The sequence below is a fragment of the Solea senegalensis genome, linkage group LG9, assembly GCF_019176455.1.
Source record: "Solea senegalensis isolate Sse05_10M linkage group LG9, IFAPA_SoseM_1, whole genome shotgun sequence".
In the NCBI taxonomy this organism is placed as follows: Eukaryota; Metazoa; Chordata; class Actinopteri; order Pleuronectiformes; family Soleidae; genus Solea; species Solea senegalensis.
The window spans coordinates 12,140,957-12,166,490 of NC_058029.1; the positions used below are offsets into that span (position 1 = coordinate 12,140,957).

Consider the following 25,534-nt stretch of genomic DNA (forward strand, 5'->3'; position numbering starts at 1 on the left):
CCTCTGGCCACCATTCAAAAAGAAGCCTCTGGAAAACCAAAAACTGAAGTTATATATCATTATTAAATATAGCCTGCACATTGCAAAGTCATCCCATTTATTTATAGCCTCACTATCACAAAAAAAATCAAGTCATTTTTTAAACACATGGTGGTGTATTTTGTTGTAAGCAGTGCTGCAGTTGATCAGAGGAAAGGACAGCTTGCTGCTCGTGTATCATCTGAATAGTTGTGTAAATTATTGGCTGCTTCAGTGTGGCCAGTCAGGAGGCTATATCAAGCAGAAAAGACACCCATCTGATTTTGTTCCCAGAAGACAGGCAAAAGTACAGTGCCATCATTAATACACTACAACACTGATTCTTTCAGAACTGGCCCTCCGAAGGCCAGTCACAAGCCTAGCATGGGTTTCTTACGGCACAATAGACACCCTTACTGGCTTATCATCCCCGTCATCTTCATCATTATGATCATCGGCAGTATGATGTGGCTCAGTCATCAGTTACAAGTATGACACCAGTGATTTTTTTTCTTTTGCTCTTAAAATGTAGCTTTACAAAAGAAAAAAAAAAGAAGCAGGCCTGTTACAAAATATGTAAAAATAGCGAAAAAAGGAAAATTGTTCAATCTCACCTCTGTAAGGTTCACTGCCTTTAAAGGAAAAAAGAGAATTAATAACATACCGAGTTACAATTTGATATTAATATGACTGTGACTGCTTTAAGTTTAATACACTGGTAAACCACCAAAATGAACACACAACCACAAATGTATGACTGTTAACAACTGCTTTGGGGTTTATTTTACAAGTGAGAAAGAAATGAAACAAACTAATTGATGCTAAAAAGTTTTTTTTTACAATATTGTCGATAAAACATTGAAATGTATAGTCATTGTGCATCGCTTATTTATTTTTCACACCATTTCATGCATCAAATTGGATGCAAGTATAATTAAAATCATTTCTGTAAACCAAGCCAAAGAAGCTAAATTTGTATTTTCTTTAAAAAAGGACATTTGTAGCTCTACAGCATATATCTATGTACACCATCTGTTTTTATTTTATTTTTTATCATTTTTGTATATAAATTGACAATATAAAAGTTAGAGAATGCACACACCTTAAGATACAAAGAATGTTGAGCTGTTTCAAATGGTAAGATATGTCTTATGGAGTACTGACATTTCACTGCTAATCATTTACATGTAACAGACTTTTCTCTTTACAGTTGAATAAAGCGACACAATTTAGAAAGAGAAAGTTGTAACAAACCATACAACTGTAAAATTGCTATAAGGTGATATTTCACAACAAGGAAAAGATTTCTGAGCAAACTTGCATACTGACGGCCATTCATTTTCACTGATTGACTCGTAACCAAAAGCAGCATTTCAATTTTTCCAAATGTTCACATGATCTTTTTTTTCTAATACACAGACAGATTTATGAGCAGGCCATTCGTCATCAAAAACACTGCAGTGACAGGAACCAAACGGAACAGAAACAAAAGTGGGGAAATGATCATCCGTGATCTTTTAAAATCAATCTGATTTTGAAAAATGCAAGATATTTCAAACATGTTCTCTTTACAAATTCAAAATTCAACTGTCTAAGGTGCTACTTCAGTCTTTCAGGGTATTCTTTCATTCTTTTGGTGTATACATTTAATTTTCATTTCTTCATATCAAGTATTATACAGTTTTCTCTTCCAACAGTTCTCTCCACTCTCCACGTTTACGTTTTGAAGCAGTAGTTGTATTTTTGCCATGAAAAGGTTAAAATCTCACGTTTTAACCTTGATTCACTAAAATACATGCACAGATCAGACAAATAGCATATAAATATATTACAAAATAAGTGTAAAAAAAAGCTTGGCAAAAAAAAAAAAAATCAACATGAAAAGACATGGTCCAGTCAGGCAGTTATCACAACGAAAAACAATAAGACTGATTTTTTTTTTTTTTTCTGGCGGCTCATTTCGGCCCAGTGCAGTTACTGTGAACAATGTCATATTAGTGCAATGAAATTCTAGTCAGTAACACAGCTGTCAGTCTTAACCATCAGCATGAGACCCTGCTTAAACTTTCTCTATCTTGTCCATCTTATCCAGCTTCTCCAAAGCAGTGACAAACACCAGGTGGTCCTCTGGAGACTTGCCGTGGGTCTTGCTGAGGTGCAGTTTGACTGCGTGTTTGCTGACGAATGTCCGATTGCAAAGTCTGCACTGGTACACAGAGCCTGTGTCATCCTCAGGTGTGGTCAAGGCTGACAGAGGGTTGCTGAATGTCATTTTGTCTGTGATCACCTTTGAGGCAGCCTGCTGCTCCCGTAGGTGCTCAGCTGACAGTTTGGACAGGTCCTTCAAGCTGAAGCCCAGGTGAGACTCCAGGTGGCCGATGTAGGAGGAGGGAGTCCTGAATTGGGAGGCACAATCACCACAGAGGAACACAGGCTGGCAAGAGTCCATGTTCTTGAGAAACTTGGTGCCCCCAGTCCGTCTCAGCTGGTACTTGACATTAGCCAGCCAGTGGGATATGGTGGTCATGGAAAGACCTGTGAACTTACAGATGTGGACCCTTTCCTGAGGGCCGAGGTCAGTCATGGCATAGCGACCTTCTGGTGTCTCCCTCAGGCTGGAGGCAAACTGAGCCTGGAGGATGAGAAGGTGCTGGGGATTCCAGTTGGATTGCCTCCCTTTCCTCTTCTGAACTGGAGAGAGGTCCTCAAGTGCATCCTCAAATGCACTGCCGTCGGCATCCGACTTCTCTGAAATGGAGGAGGGGGTTGAGGATTTCGGCGTCAGTCTGCCAGTGAGGTTCTTAACCATATCAGAAATGTCCATCAGAGCATTCTCTCTGAGAGGCGAGGAGACAGAGTCAGGGAGGGAGGAAATGAGGGGTTTGTTACCATTTACACTATTGTTGGTCAAGTTGTTATTGTTATTGTTGCTGTTTGTGGAGGATTTACTTTTACTCAGGTCTATGGGCTGATCACTGCTGTCATACCACTGATAGTGGTTGATGGGCTCAGCTGGCTTGCCCTGAGGAGTGGGGTTGAAAGCTGGCTTATCCATCATGCTGTTGCTGAACTTGTAAAGCATAGATAGCGGGTCTGAAGATGGGCTTACTGTTTTAGAGGCCTTACCCAGGTGTGTGTTCATGATTGACTGAAGTGCACTGAGAGGGTTGACGGAAGGAGTTTCTGGTGAGTGATCAGTAATAATGCCGAGACTGTTGCCGTTAGTTAGTGGGGACTGACATGTCTCAGAGCCATTCTTTGAATGGTTGTTGTGGCCATCTACTAGGCTCTCTTTGGGCTCCTTTTTGCAGATGAGTTCTGAATCTACACTGCCTGGGCTGCTACTTCTCATACCAGACGGTTTACAACCAGAAAGGTCATTTGGAGATACTAATTGCTCTCTTTGCTCTCTCAGTGCGGGAGAGGGGGATTTAACTAATGATGGGGGCCGGCATCGTTCCAAGCTCACCGTCTTCTCCTCCTTTTCTTTCTTCACAGTGGCAGCTTTTCCTGTCACTTTCTCCACAAGCTCCTCCATGGCAGTGACATTGCTCCTGAGGGGGGTTGGGGAGGAAGGGCTGCGAGGTGAGTGGATGACTGAGTTGGGGTCACTCACCAGGCTACGTAGCCCACTGTTAAACATTGGCTGCATCTGAACACTCTGGACAGTTGGAGGCAAAATAGTAGAGGAACTTTTCATTGCACCCTGCAACTGGTAGGCTGCATGAATGCTAGGGTAGCCACCCCATGTGGGTGTTCCTGTCTGTGCCTTGCTAATGGCACTGGATACTGTGTTCTCAAGGGATTTAAGAATATCTAAACCCCCTTTGGGTGTGTCCTCAAGATCTTCTTCTCTCAAATATTTATATGAGGTGGTGTTGGTCTCAGACTTTTCACCTGAGTCATCTTTCTCCTCCTTAATTTTTTTCTCTACTCTCTCACAACCGTCGACCTTTTCATCTTCACTCACTTCCCTCTTTTCCTCTGAGCCTGAAGAGAGAGCTGGGGACACAGGCTGGGATTTAACACTAGTGGGAACAGGGAGTCGGGTGGTGGTCGGTGGCAGTGGGATTGACTGGATCTTCTCTTCCACCACTGGATCAAAGACTAACTGTTTACCCTTTTTCGATGCAGAATTTGTGACCTTCAAAAAGTGACCTGTGACCATCATGTGGGCAGTCAGCTGTTGCAATGTATCATGAGAGCTCCCACACTCCATGCACTTGAGGATCTGGGCTTTACGTGCTTCAAACTGCCATGTGTAGCTGGCACCATTCTGGTATCCATAGCGGTTGTTTGGCGTAACATACGGGTTTGTTACGGCTTTCGCATCTTTGCCAATGTCTCCAAGGGATATGCTGCCACCACCACTACCAGCATGGACAGAGTCTGGGGAGCATGGGGAGACTATAACATCTTGGAGAGCTCGTTTCTTAGCAGAAGTGGACACCAGTTTCGTGGCCAAGGCTGGCACTGGTTCTTTGAGAGGCACTTTCTGGTAATGCTTGGTCTTGATCATATGAACGCTGAGATCTTGCAGAGACTCGAATGAATGACCACAGTACATGCACTTCAGCACCTTCTGAGCATCCTCTTTCCCCTCCATCTCCATCAGAGAGCGCTTGCGTGGTTTGGACCAGCGTTTTCCCTGTTCCTCATCATTGTCCTTGTTGTCATCTCGATAATGGCCTGTCTCATTCATGTGGACTGTTAACCCTACCAGTGTATCATAGGCAGCACTGCAGTCTTTGCAGCGAAACTTGCTTGCACCAGTAAAAACAGAGCCATACAGCTTGTTGTTCTGCCGGTAGAGCTGCACTGTGCTGAAGAGGCTGGGCTCTGGCAAAAGGTGGTAGGGTGTCTGCTGAAGAGTTTTGGCAAGAGCTGCCTGGTGCCAATCATAAGCTACACCACTACCATTACTAGCTACACCACTGCTGCTTCCACTGCTGCTTGTTGCACTGTGGTTGCCAGCAGAGCTAGCGGCTGTGCCATTAGTATTGCCACCTGCACTGCCTTTGTGGTTGACAGAGGTAGTGGAACTCCTGCCATTGTGGTGACTACTAGCGACATTGACTCCACTATTCTTGTTAATGGTTGTAGTTGTGGAGACAGAGGCAGTGGAGGCTGGCTCTGGAGAGGTGAGGGCACTGTTGACACTGCCGGCTGCAGCTGGCTTAGATTTCATGATGTCCATTGTGATGCTGGACCAAGAGGCATCTGAGATTAGGTTTGCATAGACGGCTTTCATCTGTGCCAGGCTATCCTGGAAAGAGAGGCCGTTGTTGGGTCCAAAGGGCAAAGCTGTACCTTCCCTCTCCTGACCGTCCGTGGAAGAGGTGCTTTTGAAATCTGTAAGTCGGTCGCTGGCATCACTGAGTGGAGATCCATATCCAGCATCAGGGTTGGTACCGTTGCTGAGTGGAGAGTCTCTGTAGCTAGGTGGCTGGCCTCCATCCACATCTTCCTCTTCCTCGTTGCACAGGAACTCGTTGTCCTGGCCATCTAATGAGAGGCCGTCATCCTGCAGGTGCTCTTCCTCATCGTGGGGGGCTGCCTTAAGTTCATCCTCGGGCATGTATGCTGGAGCACAGAGAGAAAGAGAAAAGGAAGAAAACAGAAAAGGGGAGAAAAGAAGAGAGAGAAAAAAAAGAGGTCAGCTCAGTCAAGTTAAAGATTTACAGCACACTAACAGGACCACCGTCAAAATATGAACATGGAGAGAATTCTCAGTGATAGGAAATGTGAGCTTTTATTCTCATCCAGTGAGTGTGTATATGTGTCTGTGTGCATGCATGCATGAGTTAGTGTGTATTTTACACACATGTGGCTCTGAAAGTCAGTGGTGAAAAAAGCCTCCAAGGGAAAAATAAATCACTGAGCTCCTGACAGTTGTCCTTTTCCTTCCCAACTCCCCTATTCCTCCACACATGCCTCATGTTCCCCAGGAAATGACTGGCTGTTTGGCCTTGTTAGCCAGCTGCATGCTTACATGTTCAACTCCCCCTTTCTCTTTGTTTCTCTTACCCAACCTTAAATGTCTCTCAGTCATTCAGTCCATGAGTCTCAGCTCCTCACATGGTCTGATTATGTAACTGATCAAGCAGGGGAAGAAACAAAACACTAATCTGGCGATATCACAGCTTTTCTTAGCCCCCTCTGACCAGTGAAGGTAATTTTCATTTAAGATTAGAGGCAGGAACTGGTATAACAATGGTTCGTGGATCGAGAATACCGCAGTGACCGTTAAAAGACTCCTGGACAGTTTATGCGTTTGCACAACCTGCAACTATTCTGTGATGCAAAATGACACGCACATCACTTAACAAGAAGAAAAGAAACATGATCAAATATCAAGGCGTGGGGAAAGGGAACTAAAGGAAGCGGAGAAGTAACAGGTTTGCCAGTTAAACATAAAAAAGACATAAAGTATAACATAAATTGCCCGACAGTGCGTGTGTGCACACACACATGCTAGGCAGACACCACAAGCATCAGTAAGTGGGAGAGACAGGAGGTGGTTAGAAGGAGAACAAGTGAATGAAAGGGAGACAAGAAAAGGGAGAGAGAGAAAGAAAAAGTGAGCTGGAGCTACTGGGTTTTGGTGGGTGGGTAGTGGCAGCAGTAAGAGAAAGGGAGACAGTAGAGGGGCCAGGAAAGACAGCCCCCTAGCTTCTTCCTTTATCTCCTTCCTGCATGGTGAGATGTGTGTCCTAGATGCCAGTATCAGTCTCTCCTGATGAAACAGATGTGCTGTCAGCTTCAAACGGCACGCTAACCTGTCATATCATAATCTAAGTGGACATAATACCTGATATATATACACTGGCACCATTTACTGCTGCCTGAGAGGAGATGGGTGGGGGGTAGGTGAGCAGCTGCACCATCAACTGTGACTGTGTGATGATGTGCAAGTGCGTGTGTGTGCTTCAGTAAGTGCCTGTTTGCGAATGCATGTTTGCCCGCATGCTCACCTCCCCATGCCTATGTGTGCACTTTATGCACTCTGCGCAGCTCATACATGTTTGCTCATACAGCGCAAAGCTGAACCCACCGACCATAATATTGCCTATAAGTCTGAGTGTGCTGTGCGCAAATGATACACCCCTCTCCAAATGAGCAACATACTCCCCTAACGCCTGACAGGATTTCAGTGAAATGAGAGCACTACAGGAGAACCTGGCTGCGCTTCAATCCCACTGACAGACTGAGACCGAGACAGTTTCTAAAACTCGTGAAAATCCCTAACACAGCAGATTAGCATTATGTGCTGTACTCTCTACAACATATCTGCAGAGTGTCTTCTGTTACAGTGCCTTTTTCCTCGCTAACCCGCTTCCAGAACAGGAGACTATCAATACATATCAGCCATTTAATATACAAAGCATCCAGCAGAGTGGCTGTCCATTCTTCACGAGCCCACACGAATAGTGCAAACATTCAGTAGGAATTACCTATGAGAGTCACCCATGTCTGCAGCAGCCAATAAATAGCTAAACCCCAATAGTTGGCAGCGCTTAATACATAAACAAACACACACACATGCACGCACACACACAAAGACAGCAGCAGTGAGAAGCAGCAGATCAGAAATATTCCTGGGTGAGTGACAAAACACAGACTGCAGCAGGGAGGAGCTTCGAACGCCGAACAGGTCGCCAGGGAACCCTTTGACGATCCCTGTCAATCAATGCCTGTCCTGCCATGTTGTCATGGAAACAACAAAGAGGGAGATATCAAACGCACACAGACAAAAGACTGGCAGACACAGACATCTGTAAAAATCACAGGCAGCAAGTGGACGGTTTCGCAAAGACCACACTGCACAATATATTTTGTCATGAATGTGGCTAACATTAGTGAGAAACAAATGACGTGTCTTCATCTGTTTTGAGATGCTGCATTTATTCTGACGGGATGTCAACATCTGGAGCCTTAGGATGGAAGAATATCAAGAGCTATCAACACTATCTGATCTATCGCGGCTAACTGTTTCTTACTTAAATACCTTCTTAATGGATGCAGCAACAGTGAGCCTGACAAAAATGTCCTCACATAAAAGTATATTGCATCGGATCATATTGCATCTTGAGGATGTGTGAATTTGACTGGCAATCAAATAATCTCCTTCTCGTGTCCTGGATACACATATGCAGAGCAGCACCAGCAGCAAGGGGCGCGCTCTGGAAGGGGTAGGGCTGGCGTGCCGTCCCTGGCGGTTTGGTTTGCCTAGTGGGTGATGGCTGTGAGCAGGGCCATCTGCACGGGCGCCAACGCGCCTGTCACTTTTGCTCGGGGATGTGCTGCCATCAAGGAGACAGGCGGCAGTGTGGCCAGGATAGCACTGCAGACTCACTGTCGGAAGCAGCAGCAATCAAGGCCGCACCAGCCACGCCAGATCACCAACACACAGCACAGAGGCAAACAAAAAAAAACAACTAGCATCCAAGTGTCTCTCTGATCTCCCAAATTTCACACATATGGTTAATACATTATCCATAAAAAGGAAGAGAGCACATGTGAAGGGTGTTTTCAAGAGCTCTTCTCAAATGCACAATGCAAATTGACCTGACATAAACACTTATCATGCTGCAAAGTAGGTGCTATCAAAGATTTGTCTGTTAAAAAATACTTGGGGTTTATTTATTTGATTCGATGTAAGAGCTTTTAAGGATCTCAAGTGTTTTGTGTCCTCGACTATTTCATCTATTATTATTTGCCTTTCAGTGAGAGTTCCTGTGTGACTATAGGACCAACGTAACACCCTCAATTCCGATTTTGTACAAGATCAAAACTACTATGCATCATTGCAGAGTTATTCTTATAATGCTGGTTCTCGGAGACCAGATTAGAGCTGAGAGTGTGCAATTCTGTTGTGCAGACAAGAAGACAGACAGTTTTCTGATGAGAGGACTGTGGTGAATGCACCGTGTCCTGCTTCAGCACAACACTGGGCCTCACAATGTGACAACATGATCAACCTACAAGTAGAGTTCATCTCAGAAACATTCTTCCTCACACACACGCTTGACTTTGTGTTTGACTTGATTTTTGTAAATGATACCAAATGAAATACAACCAGTGGACACGTCAGCATTTTGGCAAGGAGTAAAGCAGAAACATATCACTCCTTTTCAAAACTTTGCTATCTATCTTTGCCCAACCCAATTTTTCCCTTCTCCCTTTCCTTTGCTGAGTGTCTGTTGGTTGTTAAATCAATAAAACTCTCTGTCAGGCTCACGGAGCTTCACCATTTGGCCGCTGTCAAAGCCAAACAAACCAGATAAGAAAGGCAGAAAGGCGATGAAATGAGAGAGAAAGAGGGAAAAGACGGGGATGAGACCAGTCAGGCTCTCCTCACAAATACCTCCACCACCAGCCTCATTTCTCCTACAGCCCTCCTTCTATTTATTTACACACATTTCTTTATTTATTTGATGTGAGTTTGGGAAGAGGGGGCAATCACTGCAGTCATTTGCGGCACTAATGTCCAATCACAGGCCCCTTCACTCATGTGATTTAGGCAGTGCAGGAGTGGGTCTGCAGCAGAGGATGGTGGGGGTGTGTGGTGGGTGGGGGGCAGAGGCCGTTTAGGCCGGCCCCTAATAGGAAACTGGCAGTCTTATTCCTTCCCCAGATTCTGTTTGTCACCCTGCTCTCCATTACGTGCCTCTCAACCTTGATGGCTTTGGACAGGAGCTGATCAAAAAGCCATCGCTTGACCTACACGCTGTGGCAGAACGAGACTCGCGCCCTGCACACGGAGAAAGGGGAGAGAGAGAGAGAGAGAGAGGGAGATGAGATAGAAGGGGAGGAGGAGGTGTGTATGTCAGTGAATGTGCAGAGAGGAGAAAGAGTGTGGCGGTGAAGAGGGAGGATGGAGGAGGGGGTGATAGCTCTCGGACTGGGACAAGAGGGCTGTAAATAAAATGACATTATTATTTCCTCTGTCCCGTCATGTAGAAAAGCCAATTATGGTAATGCTGCTGCCGGCGTGTCAGAGGGAATGCTGGGATGTGCTTCCCGTGAAGCGGCTAACATGAGAGCAATGCCCTGATCAGGAACACAGGCCTCAATTTGACAAGAGACTGTACAGATAGGGAGAAGAGAGAGAGAGAGAGAGAGAGGAGGGGGAGAAACAAGAGAGCAAGGGAGATGAAACTAACAACAAAGCTGTACGTGGGCCTTGTTTTCCTAAAGGATAAATATTAAGCTCTCTGCTGGACCCAATACAGCTGGAAAAACAGGTTTAGGGATCCAGGGTCTTAATGGGTGAGGGGTTACTGTCCCCCATTACTGAATATTATCCTGATCCCAGTGCATTGTCACTGCTACACTCTTATAATAAAGATGTCTAAGTTGGGGAAAAATCAACAAGCAAAACACAACACAAATCCATAAGGAGGCGTGTCCCGCAGAATCTAATAATCTAAGATGATTGAGAAGCACTAACGTAAGAAAGAGGCCATCAGACTGAAAAAAAAGTTCAGGAGTTCATGAATTATACTGTGTCACACCTCAAAATCTGACGAGATGAATTATGCAAAGAGGGCGGTGAAAGAGCCGGATATTGAGAGTGAAGGCGATCATTTACTTGAGAAACTAATTTGTTCTCATCTCAGGTTTCTCTCAGTATTCTGCCCTTAAAAGTCCTCCTGTGCTTGATAGGGGGGCTCTCCTTAAAATAATTCCTCATCTACCTTTCTTCTTTCCCTACCCTCCATCACTCCCTCTGTCTCCTTTTCTCCCACCCTCCTCCTCCTCCTCTCTTCAGCCTTACTCACATGCCCACATGGGCCCCTCCCAAGCGGAATAATGGGAGCATATGGCCTAGGCAGCACCTACAGGGCCTTAAATAACTGCTGCAGCATTCCAGCTTGCTGTACCAATTTATCTCTCACCCCCCACCCCATTTCAAAACACTTCTAGGCTGAGATGAGCTGAGCAGACGGTGGCGGATGGGACATGTTGTTCTTCAGACACATAGCTACATAATGGACTGACGTAGAAAGTGGTGTGGATGTGAATAAGTGCTGCGCAAACAGGATTAGTGTGGAAATTCTGTATTATTGGCAGATTTTCCGTGAGTCAACCAGCGAGCCTCCGCGATGATCGTTTGGCACCGGCGGCTCCACACAAACACGTACACTTATGTCGAGTTTCAGAAGGCGAAGTTGCAGTAGGTGAAGTCAGAGCGCTGATCTCCGAGCGAGCAGTTTATTTTCCTCGCAAACAGCGGGGGCATAAGAATGGCAATGTTGGATTATCTGTCATCCTCTCCTCCAATATTTTGGCGTGCATATCTTAACTAATGGCTTTGGATGAAGACTGGAGAAAAACTTCTTGAAAGAGTGTTCTCATAGCAAACAGGTCCAGTGTTAATGTCAGTTTTAGCAACACTATGGGGGAATATATATATATATATATATATATATATATATATATATATCGATCAGTTACTTGCTCACGCCACATGTTACCTAAATATGTAGGCATTTTTTTCTGACTGGATCATTGTTGTGTAAAGCAAGGTGGTGTCAAAGATCAGACAGGTATTCAGTGCTAAGCTTGTAGAGGTCATGCTGTCATGTAAGTATGTCAATATGTCCCACAAACATCCTTCTACCTGACCTCTAGAGAATGATATATGGATTGATGTGGGGGGGTGAGGTGAGTGTATAAGGTTGTGTGTGAGCAGGTGTAACATCCACAAATCCTCTTAAGAGTTTTAGGGTTAGGGTTTCAATTATGTTCTGGTTTGGTGTTTAGTTGCAATGGTTAAGGTTAGGGTGAATTATGTCAACGGGTGTTCCCACGGGGATCACGGAACAAGACTGTGCGTGTGTGGGCGTGTGTGTGTGTGTGTGTGTGTAAATAAGAGAGAGTACGTGTGAAAGGTTCTGCTGTTTTATTTATAGAGCGAGCGCTTTTTATACCCAACTCAAAGATCAGTTCAGAGAAGCAGCTCGTGGGCCAACAGCCAGGATCACTCTCCATTACTGTGCCTGCTCGTGACCAAAAAACTCCCCCTCACTCTCTCCCGATCGCTTATAACGCTCGTGCTGTAAGCGCCATCGTCGCTGCTATTTACACACGCATGCAGTAACAGCACCGAAAGACAGTTTACAGTACATCCAGCCGCGTGTTAGTTGGCGAAGGGGGCAGGGGTGGAACACACTGAGTGTGTTTCATGGAGTACAGCAGGCTTTAACATGCTGAGGGATCAATACACTGAACCAGCGCCAATCGATTGCAATTCATCTGGCTTTTTTCCGCCTCTTTTTTTTTTTTTACATTTCATTCTTACCCACTCAACACAGCGCACTGAGCTGCTGCAACTGTCCTGTAAGACAATACATAAATAAACAGATATGCATACACATGTACGCATGAACACAATAACACACACACACACACACACACACCTGAGTGGCTGGAACGATTGCAGCTGCCACGCAAGCGTGGATTCAATAAACCCGAATGGAATTTATTTATTTTTATTGAGCATATCAGCTCATCCTGGTTCTCTCTGCATAACAAGGCCTGTATAATTAAACCATAAATTTCAGTGCGCTCCTTTAATTACCACAGACAATGTCAGGAGGCAGCCGAGTAAACAAATAGCTTTGAAGTAAGCAAGAAAAAAAAAAAGTGCTTCAACACAGCAATGGAGACGCTGTTCATTTTGGCGAGGATGTTGTTGCACTTGAAAAGGATGAAATGTTCAAAAGAGTGTATGTTCATGGGGAGTACAGTTTCTATTTTTTCCCCCCCAACTGACTTTTCCGCGATGATATACTTTTGAGGGATGCAGGTAAATAGATATTTGGATGGGTACACTGTGTGTGTGTGTGTGTGTGTGTGTGCTTAAGCATATTTTTGTAGAACACCGTGCAGAGGGTGTGCTTGTCTATAATTTATCAGCAGCCAGGGGTTCTTGTACCTCTTGACCATGACTAGAGAGGACTACAATACTGTGTCTTACAGTATATACATACACGTGTGTGTGTGTGTGTGTGTGTGCGTGTGTGTGCGTGTGTGTACACTTCAGGTCAACGTCAATACGCAGGCCTGCTTCCCAGCAGCTTAGCTAATTACACAAGAGCCCTGAAGGCCACTTAGAACAGGTTAGCTAATTAACAAACAGGCTGATTGCAGATTAATTGAGAGGTGTTCCTAATCTTCACCCCTAAAATGCAATGACAAATGCTAAGTGGCGCTAATTAGGCCGGTATGGAAAGCGGTGAGTGGAGGTTGTGTTTACAGTTACCGCAGCTCTTATGGATGTGTGGCTTACATCCAGCTGCCTTTTACAGGTCTGCCAACAGGGTAAGCACATAAAACTTCAGTGAAACTACTCAGATGCAAACATGTGAAACAGACAGCTTCACCAGCAGCTTCCTCAGGCTGTTGCAGTCTCGGTGTTTATGTTTGTAGTTTTTTTTAATTAGTTTCTGAATTGTAAATTTGGTATTATATTTTTTTTTGGATATAATTACAGTGGTGAATAACTAATGATTTATTGCTGTGATATTAATTATTTAATCATAACATCAAAGTTGGCATATTTTACTGTGTCTAAATTTACACTAGTTCTCATGTTAACATAACTCATGTAATTGCTTGTGTACGAGAACTACAATTACAGTTTCCTCTCAATTTTGGCTCGGTTACAGATTTCTCTCAGTTTCCTGCGACGGCGTGTTTGAGAACGCACTCCCATATGTTCACAGTGTTAGCGCTGTTCCGTTTGCAGGTGACCTTTTAATGTGGGTGTGTCCGTGTGCGTCTGTGGAAGGAGGGGACATGAGGGTGCATTCATGTCTGTTACAACATGAATGGCGGACCCAGATTGTGAAACCTGAAACGGCCTCAACACAATGGGACACAATGGATTACAACGGGAAATAGGGCCCTCAGCAGAGATTTGAACTGGCACCCATCTGTGTAACCACAAACCTGCCAGTAGACGCCCGCTACCCCCACCCCAACATACACACACACTCTTTTTCACAGGTACTAAAACTACTCCCTAAGGTCCCACTTTTTGCCAACTTCCATCTACCAGGATCAGTTTTTCATATCTCTCCTGTCTATCTATCCTTCACACACACACACACACACCTGTGTCTTTAAAGCTGCCCACCCCTTCCAAACACACACCAACTTCCATCCACCTGGCCTCTTTCAACCTCTGACCCCACCCTCACCTGAGCACCCCCTTAATCCTTTCGTCCGTCCATTGGCTCCTTTGCTTCCTTCCTTCTTCTACACCACCTGCGCTTTTAAATCCCCACATCAGAATGGACCACTTCACCCGAATACACACACACACACAGCCTGGAAATAAATATGTGCAGCAGCCCTCACCTAAATCCCAGGAAACACAGACACACACACACACACACACACACACACACACACACACACACACACACATTCACATGCACTGTCTCTGACATGACAACAACCAGCACCAGCTGCTTCCATCTCCTAGCAACGGCCAGGCTGATAGATGACCCAACTATGGATAATTACCCTAAATCACCACAGCTCGCACACTAAAGGAGAGAGAAGGGCAAGAGAGCTTCAGAAACACTAAGAAAAACCATGTGTGTGTGTGTGAGAGAGAGTGAAAGAGTGACTAGTGACTGAAAAGGATCAAAAACGAGGAGTGGGACTGGTCATGCGTGCACTGACGCACCTTGATGAGCTGACTTTTCAAGCATGCACACCAATTCCATGTTGAGTGTATAAAGGCGAACACTTTACATATCAACACGCACCGGTATATATATATACACATATATATATATGTGCCAAGTCACACACACACACACACACTGCTGCTGTCAACATAAACATAGATGGATGGATTATATCTGCATAATCACAAATGTGTGTGTGTGTGTGTGTGTGTGTGTGTACACTCTGTCATGGATACAGCACATTCACCACTGGCAGCACTGTCACTGCAATCTGAAACCTCAGGCCCCGACTCCGAGGCACTTGTCTGTCAAAGATTTACCTCTTTCACACAACGGCGCCAATCAAAGGCCAGACTGTGCTTGAGCGCGGGTCAAAGTGGTGCTTTGTAGAGCGCGGGGGAATGAGTGCACAACTGAACAAAATAAACACACAAAACTGCTGTTTCTGATGCCCGACCATTTCTGATTACATTCTTGGTCGGTGTAATCGATCTCGAATGTGTATCTATGCAACATGTATTTTCTGTTTTCCTTTAAAATGAATATCGGATGTCTTCTTCTTTTAACTCTCCACTGGATATGATGAAACTAATCTTTATGATAGCCATACCCGACTGGCATGCAGCCTACTGTTTTTCCAACGTGTGCTAAATTTAGAAAGATGACAAACTACCTCCAGAAGTTTCTTTAAGCACTTTAAGCAACAAAGTTTCCTCAAAATGATCGCCATATTTTTGTGAAAGAGAAATGCAAATGCTTGATTTGCTTCCCCTTCATTTTCTGCTCTCTCAGACATGCAATCTGTCCCTCTCTTTTCTTTCTTTCTCCCCTTGCTCCCCCCTCCCTCTCCACTCACTCCCTCACTGTGCAAGTCCTGGCTGCTGCAGACATTTGATCTGGCTGCCTTGTGATAGATTGACAGGTAATGAGGAGGTTGAAGGGGCGTTGGAGACAGGAGCAGGTGTTCAGCACAGTCTTTTTGGCCAGCGTTAAGCTGCCATGTCCTTCACTGCTGCACCGCACCACTCCGCTTCCTCGCTCATTCCTTCCCTCCTTCTTTCCTCCCTTCTTCACACCATCCCCCCCTTCTCTTCCTGAGAGAAGAGGACTATGCAATCCATCACGCGGTGACACGGTTGGACATAGACTGTCTTTATATGGGGAAAAACGCATGGGCCGTGGAAATAAATAGAGAAGCGAACATCAAGTCCCATGCTGGCAGTAGTAAACTAGGCCTCGGACTGATCAGTCAAACTGTGTTGAGGAGAGGATGAGACTGATTTGGAGCATCGTGTACAGAGGAGACCGATATGGGCTGCTGATACTGGCGCTGATATGATTTCTATTGTGCTCAAAAGATGTAACCAGTACATTTCCCCTCTGAACATATTATTTTGACATGAGGAAAGCATTTCAAAACATCACATCATGCTAAAAGTCTCCTGAAAGCCGAGGTTATTTTAGATTTCGCCGCTCGCTATACTGTGCGGAGAATACAAGTTCCACAGCAGAGTCAAAACGAAACAACACAACACATGACTCATTTTCTCACAGTCACAGGAAAATGTGCCAACATTGAACCAGAGGTGGACAACCTCAAATACCAGCCAATATCAAGAGACGCACAGTATACAGTACACCTATCTGAGTCACTCTATAGTCTGACCTGTTGCAAACCTGCTGACCTAGTGAAGCATTGCTCTGCATCAGTACACTGAGTACAGAGATGAGTGGGAAGACGGAGCTACGGCGCAAAACTGAAGCAAAACTAAAGGCTGCCAGATGATACAAGTATTTCTGATGTGCAGTAGAGTTTATTGGCTTGATTGTTTCCAACCGCTATATTGTTATTTTGCCTTATGTTGGCATTGTTTAGCTTGCAACAAATAAACCTAATCCAGGATATCGAAAGCTTGCTTTCTTACGGGTTGGAGGATGCGAGTTTAAATCCCAACTTCCGCTTTCAAACGTCTGTGTGACACGGGGGGGAGCAGAAGCAGAAAAGAACACGAGCGTTAAAGCTTTTTAAAGCTTACTTTTGCAGCTTGTAATGTTGTCATAGGAGCCAGAAGACGGAGACAGTGGAGGGGAGAGGAAGGCTTGAGCCAATAAATCCAACCCTCCAGTTTAGCACCCAACATTAAAGGACATGTCACCCTCCTAAATCAACGGGCCGAGGGGAGACAGCAGGGCTAAAACAGGGAGCATTTGCATGTTCTCTCAAACATTCCTGAGAGGTGAACACAACGTTCAACCACCTTCCCCCGGTTATATCAGCATTATAGTTCAAACAAATTAAGATGATGCAATGCGTGATGGGTACCTTCAGGTTGCTGCCACGCTGTACCTTAAACCAGAATCAGAGCAGAAACCTGTAAATCCTGTTATCTGTCTTTTGTTTTTTAATCAGCGTTCAAACTCATCATTCGAACAATGAAACCCAACACTTGGTCAGGCGTCTGGCCGGCTTTCTTAATTATTCATAGCTATAAAAAAACAAACAAAAAAGAAAACAGCATCACCTGGACAGTCTAACAGACAGTTTAATTATTTAAAATAAGAACCTGTTTTCAGGAAGAGGAAGAAGAAAAAAAACATGCCACTAACGCACAATCATATTCAAACGCACTCGCCTGTCAGTTTATAACTCTCCTACTGTCTCTTTCTCACACACACACACATACAGACCAAACGTAGTCCAACACACAAAATAGACACCGACTCGCACACACACACACACTCACACTTTTTAAGCCCTTGCCTGGCATCAGCTGTCACACAACCTGTCTCGGAGAACTAAGCAGAGACAGACGCTGTCAACTTAGAGTGCCTCAAATGCCCACATCCAGCCAGGCAGAGGAGAAATCAAGCCTGTCTCCCAGTATAATTTGCACTAATCCTTCATGGGAGATAGTAAAGTCTATGGCATATCTGCCTAATAGCATCAGTCACCGGCAGGTTCTAATCTCATATTTAGACCCATTTCCATCACGGGCTGACGACAAAAGCACCAGCACAAAGTGTGATTACCTTCTTCTTATTTTTTATTTTTTTTCACATTTCTGCATGACTTTTCTCTCTCTCTCTCTCTCTCTCAGCAGAGGAAGAAGAAAGAAACTACTGAAGGCAGATGGACAGGGGGGTGACAAAACTTAAAGTAAGTGGCAAACTGCATCAGGAGAGAAAAGTGGAGGTAAGGAGAGTGAAAACCTTTCAGTCAAGAGTCTGCAAACATTTACATTTACATATCCTCGTGCACACCTTACATGCTCACACACACACACACACACACACACTTCTTTTCAAAGCATTTACAACCTGTGGTGTTTGTCCTGCTCTGCTGGCTGCTTTACCACGTGCATTTGAATGCCGACTGGAGAGCATCCCTCTCTTTCAGACAGCGCCATAAAAGACGACACACACAATGAGGGCTCTTTTCAGCCGAGTGGGGCTGCCTGGGGGTAGGGAAGCACCTCCAAAACCGCCACAACACTTCAACTCTCGGGGCACAATGAGGTGCTAAGCCTTGATGAATAATGAGAGATTATTCATAAAGATGACAAACAGAACAGAGACAAACTATACAAAGTGTTGGGAATGAAAAGTCCTTTGGTTGTAGCTTTGCCTCAACAAAGTGTGTCTTGTCAGTGTGTGAGTGTGTGTCTCCAAGAGTGACCTGGTGCAAGGAGGGAGACAAAAAGAAGGGGAGGTAGCACAAAGATCCTAATGAAGCCGTAAATCAGAGTCCGATGAGAACAGACTCTGAAGGAGGATCACATCACTGGAGATCAATGTGGACAGCCACACACAAACACACACGGATGAGAATAAAGACAGGAAACAGCCAGACACTAACACATGCCAGCACTCCCAAGAGAAGCCGACTTAAGGAGGTACAAGCGCATACAGTACGCGAGCATAAACACACACGTTAATTCACACACACACACACACACACACATAAAGTGGTGCTCACTCCCACCCATGGGCTCAGGAGTCCCACCTCCTTGTTCAATCCCGCTCGTCTGAATAATATTAGCCGTGATGAATGGCACCATAACTCTGATATCCACAATCAATCTCTGCTTTAAAGACACATCCATCTTCTGTAATGCTGATGGTGGGAGCAGGGCAGGAGGCAGTGGTGGGGTGCTCGCCTGACCTCTTGGTGGATGGGTATTTGTGTGTGTGTGTGTGTGTGTGTGGAGGGTGGTTCCAGTGTACTGGTAGAAGGTGTGTGGGGGGAGCATTGAGTGATGTCTGTCAGCTCACATCTGCCTGCAAAAATAAATGAGGCTTATGAAGACGAATGAAACAGGACCCGTCTTCCTCAGCCCTCCACCTCCCTGACACTCGCACGCAGACAGGCAGCCAAAATGCACAGAGACTGTGTATGTGTGTGTGTGTGTGTGTGGGGGGTAAGACAAAGGACTTGACTATGGAAATAGGCGGCAACCAGTACTGTAATCACGTTACACTGATAAAGCCATGTCAAAGCTCCATCTCTCATTCTTAATGTACTGTACACACACATCAGGGTGGTTGACACTTGTGCTCACACATCTTTACGCTTCAGTCACGCTGTAGACAACCTTGGCTGCCCATTGCAATCAATTAAAAGCTTGCACTGCTGATGACCCCGTCCTCAGCAGGAGAATAAAGATATCAAAATGGCCATTGCCTGAGTCTAATTTTAAGCCCTGAACTCATACCTATGTCTTTGTGTACAGAGGAGGGGGAGGAGGGTGAAGAGCGGGAAGAGGGGGAGGAGGAGGGAGTATTTAGTGGGCCGGGGGTTTAAAGAGTGAACTATCCGTGACCTGTTGGAAAGGTCGCCCCTCAGTGACACCACCACTGAATATTCTTCTTAATGATGTACCACATCTTTTAACCCCCACAGACAAAGCAAGGAAACATAATACTGTCAGGACGGCTCCCCAACTTCTTCACCCTCTATCTTCCACGCCCTCCCCCCCTCCACCCACCGCTCCAACTCGCTCACACTCTCACTCTCTGTCTGCTTCACCACCACTTCTTATAGCCCCCGGTTGGATTTTTAATTATTTAACTGAGAAATTTCTACCAAAGTTTTTCAGCTGCTCTCCGGGCCGTCTGATCGGCAAGGACCTGGCTGGAAGTAAAAATCGACTCTCTTTAGTCTGGTGCTGGAAAGCACGAGTGAGAAAAATGGGCATAGTCTTCGCCGGGTTGCAAGGTGCGAGAAAGCAGCGCGCAGCCGTAATCACGAGCATGCCTTGAGAGAACCATCCTTCAACAGCAATCGTCTGTAAATAACCAATAAATATGTTTCTGCGTCTAGTATTGACATGCACCAAAAACAGGTTGTGTTTACTTAATCTCAAAAGACGCGTGAATGGTAATTATTCGATACAATAAATTATGCAAAGCGAAAGAATGATGTGATTTCTCGGTGCGTAACTTCCCGATGATTTTGTGCTGACCTAACGTGAACTAAATTAGACACTGGAGAACTCGACAACATCTACAAACTAACACGTCACAAAACAACACATTGCAAAAAAAATGTAAAAATAAAGAGTCATATTTGAGTTAAAACTCTGCCCTCTCGCGGTGTCCAGTCTGGCTGCTGGAGAGAGGGAGGGGCACTCAGGTGAGGTAGTTTATTGATTCTAGAAGTGGCTGGGATGGCGTTAACCCTAGCAGGGGCTGATTATGGGGGTAGATGAGGGTTTGAGATGAAAGGTGAGCTGATGATGGATGAGAGGAAGCTGGAAATGGAGTGCATGCGGTGAGGTAAGGCATTAACACAAAAAAAACTTGCAGATAGGCACGCCACGACGGGACTGACACAGCTTGCTATTGTAACTGACAGATTGGTTACAACAGGCACTCCTATGTACAGGCTGTTGTACAGCGTAATGTGTTCTTAAACGGGCCCCCAGCTTTCAATGGAGTGACCCCGCAGACCTCTGACTGGGGCCCGACCAGCGAGGCAAGCTGTAATCTCTCTGTCGAACAACTCCTCAGACGCATTTATGGACACTGCCTATGTGTGTGTATAAAGGTTTCAAAGAGATATAAAATGAAGGCTGCAATAATAACAACAATAATAATAATAATAATAATAATGATAATAATCAGCAGCTCTGGAAGAGCTTCACGCTCATATACGCAAAAAATATGTTTCCATACCAAAACTCTGGGTGTGAACTATAATTATTATTAGCACTGTGTGCTAATAATAAGGAATGTTATCAATGACTGTATAGTGGGGGGAAAACAACCCTGTGTGGGCTGGTGAAGTATTAGCTTACAGGGAACACTGGTTTTAAATGTTCTTTTAATGTGATTTATTTCTTCAAAGTTGAGAGTGACTTCTGCTTTAAGGTAAAGCAACTGCCTGTACTCACTGAGTTGAGGCTGGAGGACGGGGAGGAGGTGGGGAGCGAAAATGAGGAGGAGAGTGAACGGCGGGGGCGGGCTGAAGGAGTAGGGATGAGTGAGGGAGGGAGGGAGGGAGGGTTGAGCGTTGGAATGAACTCTCTCAGGCTTTGTGGTGCACGTTTCCCAAGGCCCCCGCCTGGCCCCTTTGATAAATGACACATGTCATTCTGTCAGCTTGTGACACTGCAGCTGGGAGGCCCTGTGATGTATGGCTCTGCTGAAAAAGGAAATCAACTTTTTTCCCCTTCTCTCTCTCTCTCTCTCTCCCTCACTCCTCCTGTTTCTGTCTCCCTCTCTCATCCCTTCTTTCTCCCTCCCTCTTTCCCTTGGCCAGGGCTGAGTGCATGGCCTTTTTATTTGAGGATTTAGGTTTCCTCTGGTCCAGTAAGCTCCCCCCACCCACTTTCCCACCCACCCTGCAGCATTAGACAGGCATGTTCTCCTGCACACACACACATGTACACTCACAGTGACGTAGCTATAATGATCGCGTACAGAGCCATAACCCGAGGAAAAAGGTGGCAACGCTGCATCTGAGGTGGATACGGGATTTATGGCTAACAGCCGAGGAAGTAAACAAAGTATGCACTTTTTAGTAGGCGGGCGGGAGGGGCAGGTAGAGCGTTGGGAGGGGGCGGGACAAGATTCCGGTTGGGCAGGATGGCTGGTGTCTCCCACTGGGTCATCTGTCATCCATGTGTCTGAGTGGAGGACGAGCACACAGAGCTCTGGAAACATTGTGCATATATATATACACACACACACACACACACACACACTCCCACAGGAACAGGGATAAACTAAGAAAAGTATGCCACACACATACACACACACACACACACACACAGATATGCAGGCACATGCACAGTGTAGATGCAGGTAGATAAATATTCACACTCGAAAAGAGATTTCGGAGCAAATACCCACACTATCCATCTTCAAACGATGGGAAAAAATGAAAACAACGATGCAATGAGATTTTATTTCACAGGGCAAATGAGTCTAGCCAATGAGCTGCACCCATGGGGCCTGCCCTAACCCTCCCTTCCTGGCAGATTAGCCTATCACCGCATCACATTGACCCCTCCATTCCATGCACCGCCCACGCAATGGGTGAGCCAGCATAAAGAACACCAATCTATCTCCTTCTCTTTTTTTCCCACTTGCATATTCACTTTCTTACTCTCTATATTTCTTTCTCTTCCTCACTCTAGCCCCTCCCTACCCGTCTCCCTCTTTACACCCCTCTTCTGTCTCTCAACGGCTGACCTGTTATCAGCGCTTCGGAGAGTTAACGGCAAAACATTTTCAGAAAAAAAAAAAGCACAAACCAGTGAGTCAGGCGTGACGAAGGGACATTTCCCAATGTCGCCTCACAATCTTCATGAGATCTCACACACACACACACACACACACACGCACGCACGAAATTCACCTGCCACTACAGCACAAACAGCCTGATTTAAAATCAAGCAACAATCTGAACGCCATCACTGTCACGCTTACAGTCACGGAGAGGTGATGGGTGTGTGTTGTGTGGAGAGTACAGAAGTGAGAAACAGGATTCAGGCCGTTCAACAGGACTGCATAAACACTAATGAGTAAGAGTTCACTATGTGTTGCTATGGGGACCAGGGCTACTTTGACTAAAGGAGAGCAAAAGAGCAAGAGACAGAGAGAAGAGAATAAAAGAAACAGCATGAAAAGGGACGATAGATTGGTGCTGAGCCAAGAGACAGAGAAGGAAAGAGGAGGGTCATACATATTCCCATTTCAATTTGTTGACCAATATTTGTCATTTATTAAAAGACGATCCTTACTCTCCGTTCAGTGATGGATATTTTTCTGTTAAATATCCACCTACATATTTTAAACGAAGCTCTCTAGCCACAATTAGCAGCGATGCCACACTTTGACTGGACTAAAAAAAACAAGGCAACAATATTTTTAGAGTTATTATTATTATCATCACCACCGCAATCATTATTGGCTTCAAGCACTTTCAGTATCAAACACACTGGCCGAAGCACAAAATAGGTGGCATTTTTGGCGTGGCGTGGAAATCGTCAAATTATTACTGTGCAGCATCATAAATATCCGCTCCAGCAGTGAAACACTGACAGCCACTGTAAGAGGCTCATATCTGTTTGAACCTAAATGGAATGTAAAGTCAGCCAGAGAGGGGGAGACAGAAGAGAGGGAACAAAAACATGTAGAGGAGTGCAGAAATCGGCCAGACTGCGGCCACCTGGGGGTCATGAACTGCGTACGACCTTGTCAGATGTGCACTCTGGCTGGGGTGTTGATGGGAGGGGGTCATCATTAGTGCTGAGTGATGAGTTGTAGTCATGTCTGACGACGGCAGGGTAGAGCTCGGCTGCATTTATAAATGCCAGGAGGCCTTCGCACCGCTGTGGACAGCAGTGGTGCAACAACTGTGTGTTAGGCGCTGTGGTGCCGGTGGTGCTCGCTAACCAACCACTGCTATGAGCCGCCCGTGTTAACAGGCCGTCTCTGTGACCTACATGATAAGGCGTTACATGTGAAGACAAAAAACACATTGAAAAGGGGGAAAAAAAACATTCCTGCCACTATGTCCGTCCACATGGATAGTGCAGCCACTGTGGCCATTTTGTTTTTGTTTAGTCTCCTTCTTGACCAGGGTTTGGTTCGTGTGGTCGGATTTTTTCGCTTTTAATCACAGCTGGAGGAGAGGAAGAAGGAGGCATGAGGAAATGAAGGAAGTGACATGACAAGGGGGGCAGTGTGTGGAGCCAGGATCCCGGGAGTGTGTTGTTGTACGCGTGTGTGTGTGTGTGTGTGTGTGTAAGAAGGCGGCAGTGTCGGACTCCAAGGTCAGCCGATAAACACCACATTCACGGGAGAAGACGAGAGGTAGGTGGAGTCACCTGCGACCGTTTCCCCCTGATTTCTCGGATTCCAGCCAAGCGCCGGCTTCAATTAATCACTGGAATGGTTACACCATGGTAATACCAAAAACAATCTCCATGATCACACGCACAAACAAAATTTCAAATTGCTATCATCCATCTCACCTGCCCCTGTTAAAAGCAGGGAGGAGGGTGGAGTGTGAGTGAACCATTCACTGGCCTCCTTCTCTCTTACTCCCTCTCTCTCTCTCTCTCTCTCTCTCTGTGTTCTAAGGCCTGACCAGTGAGATGATGGTGAAAAATTAACAGCAGACAGCCAAACAAGTAAAGGCACCAGAGCAAGGGGGATCAATGCATGGCACCCGCGGCAGGAGCAGCTATGTAAAACACTTGCCTTAAGTCAGCCGCATCCGGTTAATATTTAATCCCTCCATCCATCTCCACAAAGAGTGTTTCCCTTTTGCTTTAGCTGCTGTTTACTTTGATTACACACAACCATTTGGGATAAAGGGGGCAAAGCAGGAATGATAAGAGAGCACGGTGGGTGATTTGCATGGGGATGGAAAATATTCTCAGGTTTGATAATCGCTCAGAGCAGCAGTATAGTTCCAGTGTGAGAGAGAAAGAATACAAAGGAAAAAGAGGGAGAGATGGAAAGCAAGGTTCGGTTTGTAGAAAAAAAAACTTGATGCAGAGTGAGAAAACATACCCTGCCTTATTTAAAACAAAAGATATGCAAATAAAGCAGGAGTAGCAAAATAACACTGATATTATCTTCCATGGTTATCTTCTATGGGAAATTATTTCGAGGTGAGGAAATCCAAAACAGTAACTCCCAAGTGAACATGCAAATCCATCTGTATATTCCTGGGGAGCTTTCGGAGCTCGCGTTGCTTTTTCACATTGCCGTTTTTTCGCTTCCTCCTTCACTCATCTGAAGCGTCTCATGTTTATTCTGCGCCCGGTACTGAAGAGTGCATTTATTATACACAAGTCAAGTAATAACAGTGTCAACAGTGTGCCACATGACTTCAGAATTCTATTGCACACGAGGCTTCATTATATGGTGTATAATTAGAAATAAAGGTGCGTCTAAAACAATGAGTAGCTCCCTCATCGGCCCAAACTCAAAGAGGAATTATAGTTTATGCACACATATACAAATTTAAAGGGCATAAAATTGAGAAACCGTATAGAAAAAAACTGAAAATTGTTTGCTGACCCCGGACTGTATTTATCAGCCTGTGGGTTCACTGGAGAAGAGCATTCAACATGGCAACTGTTCATTTTCTCACTCATTGACCTCAGCTTTCCACTTTACAGGGTGGAATAAGAATGGCCTTCTACCAGCCAACACTGTGAGTAAGAGAGGATCCATGAAACCCGTGTCTATAATCACAGTCTGCACGCACGCACACACACACCACACACTGTCCATACCCGACACACACAGTTATAATCTCGCCCTGCGGAATGAAATAAACGCCCATG

At 45.3% G+C, this 25,534-nt stretch overlaps 1 protein-coding gene across 3 annotated transcripts in view; it reads right to left on the bottom strand.

Moving 5' to 3' along the window:
- Positions 1–772: 772 nt before the first annotated feature.
- Positions 773–25,534, bottom strand: part of LOC122774395 (teashirt homolog 1-like) — a 34,822-nt gene continuing 10,060 nt past the window's right edge. For all 3 annotated transcript variants that reach the window (XM_044033612.1, XM_044033611.1, XM_044033613.1), the window contains exon 3: positions 773–5,601. In XM_044033612.1, coding sequence (XP_043889547.1) covers positions 2,078–5,601 — 3,524 coding nt within the window. In that variant the 3' untranslated portion in view covers positions 773–2,077. The remainder of the gene's footprint in view (positions 5,602–25,534) is intronic.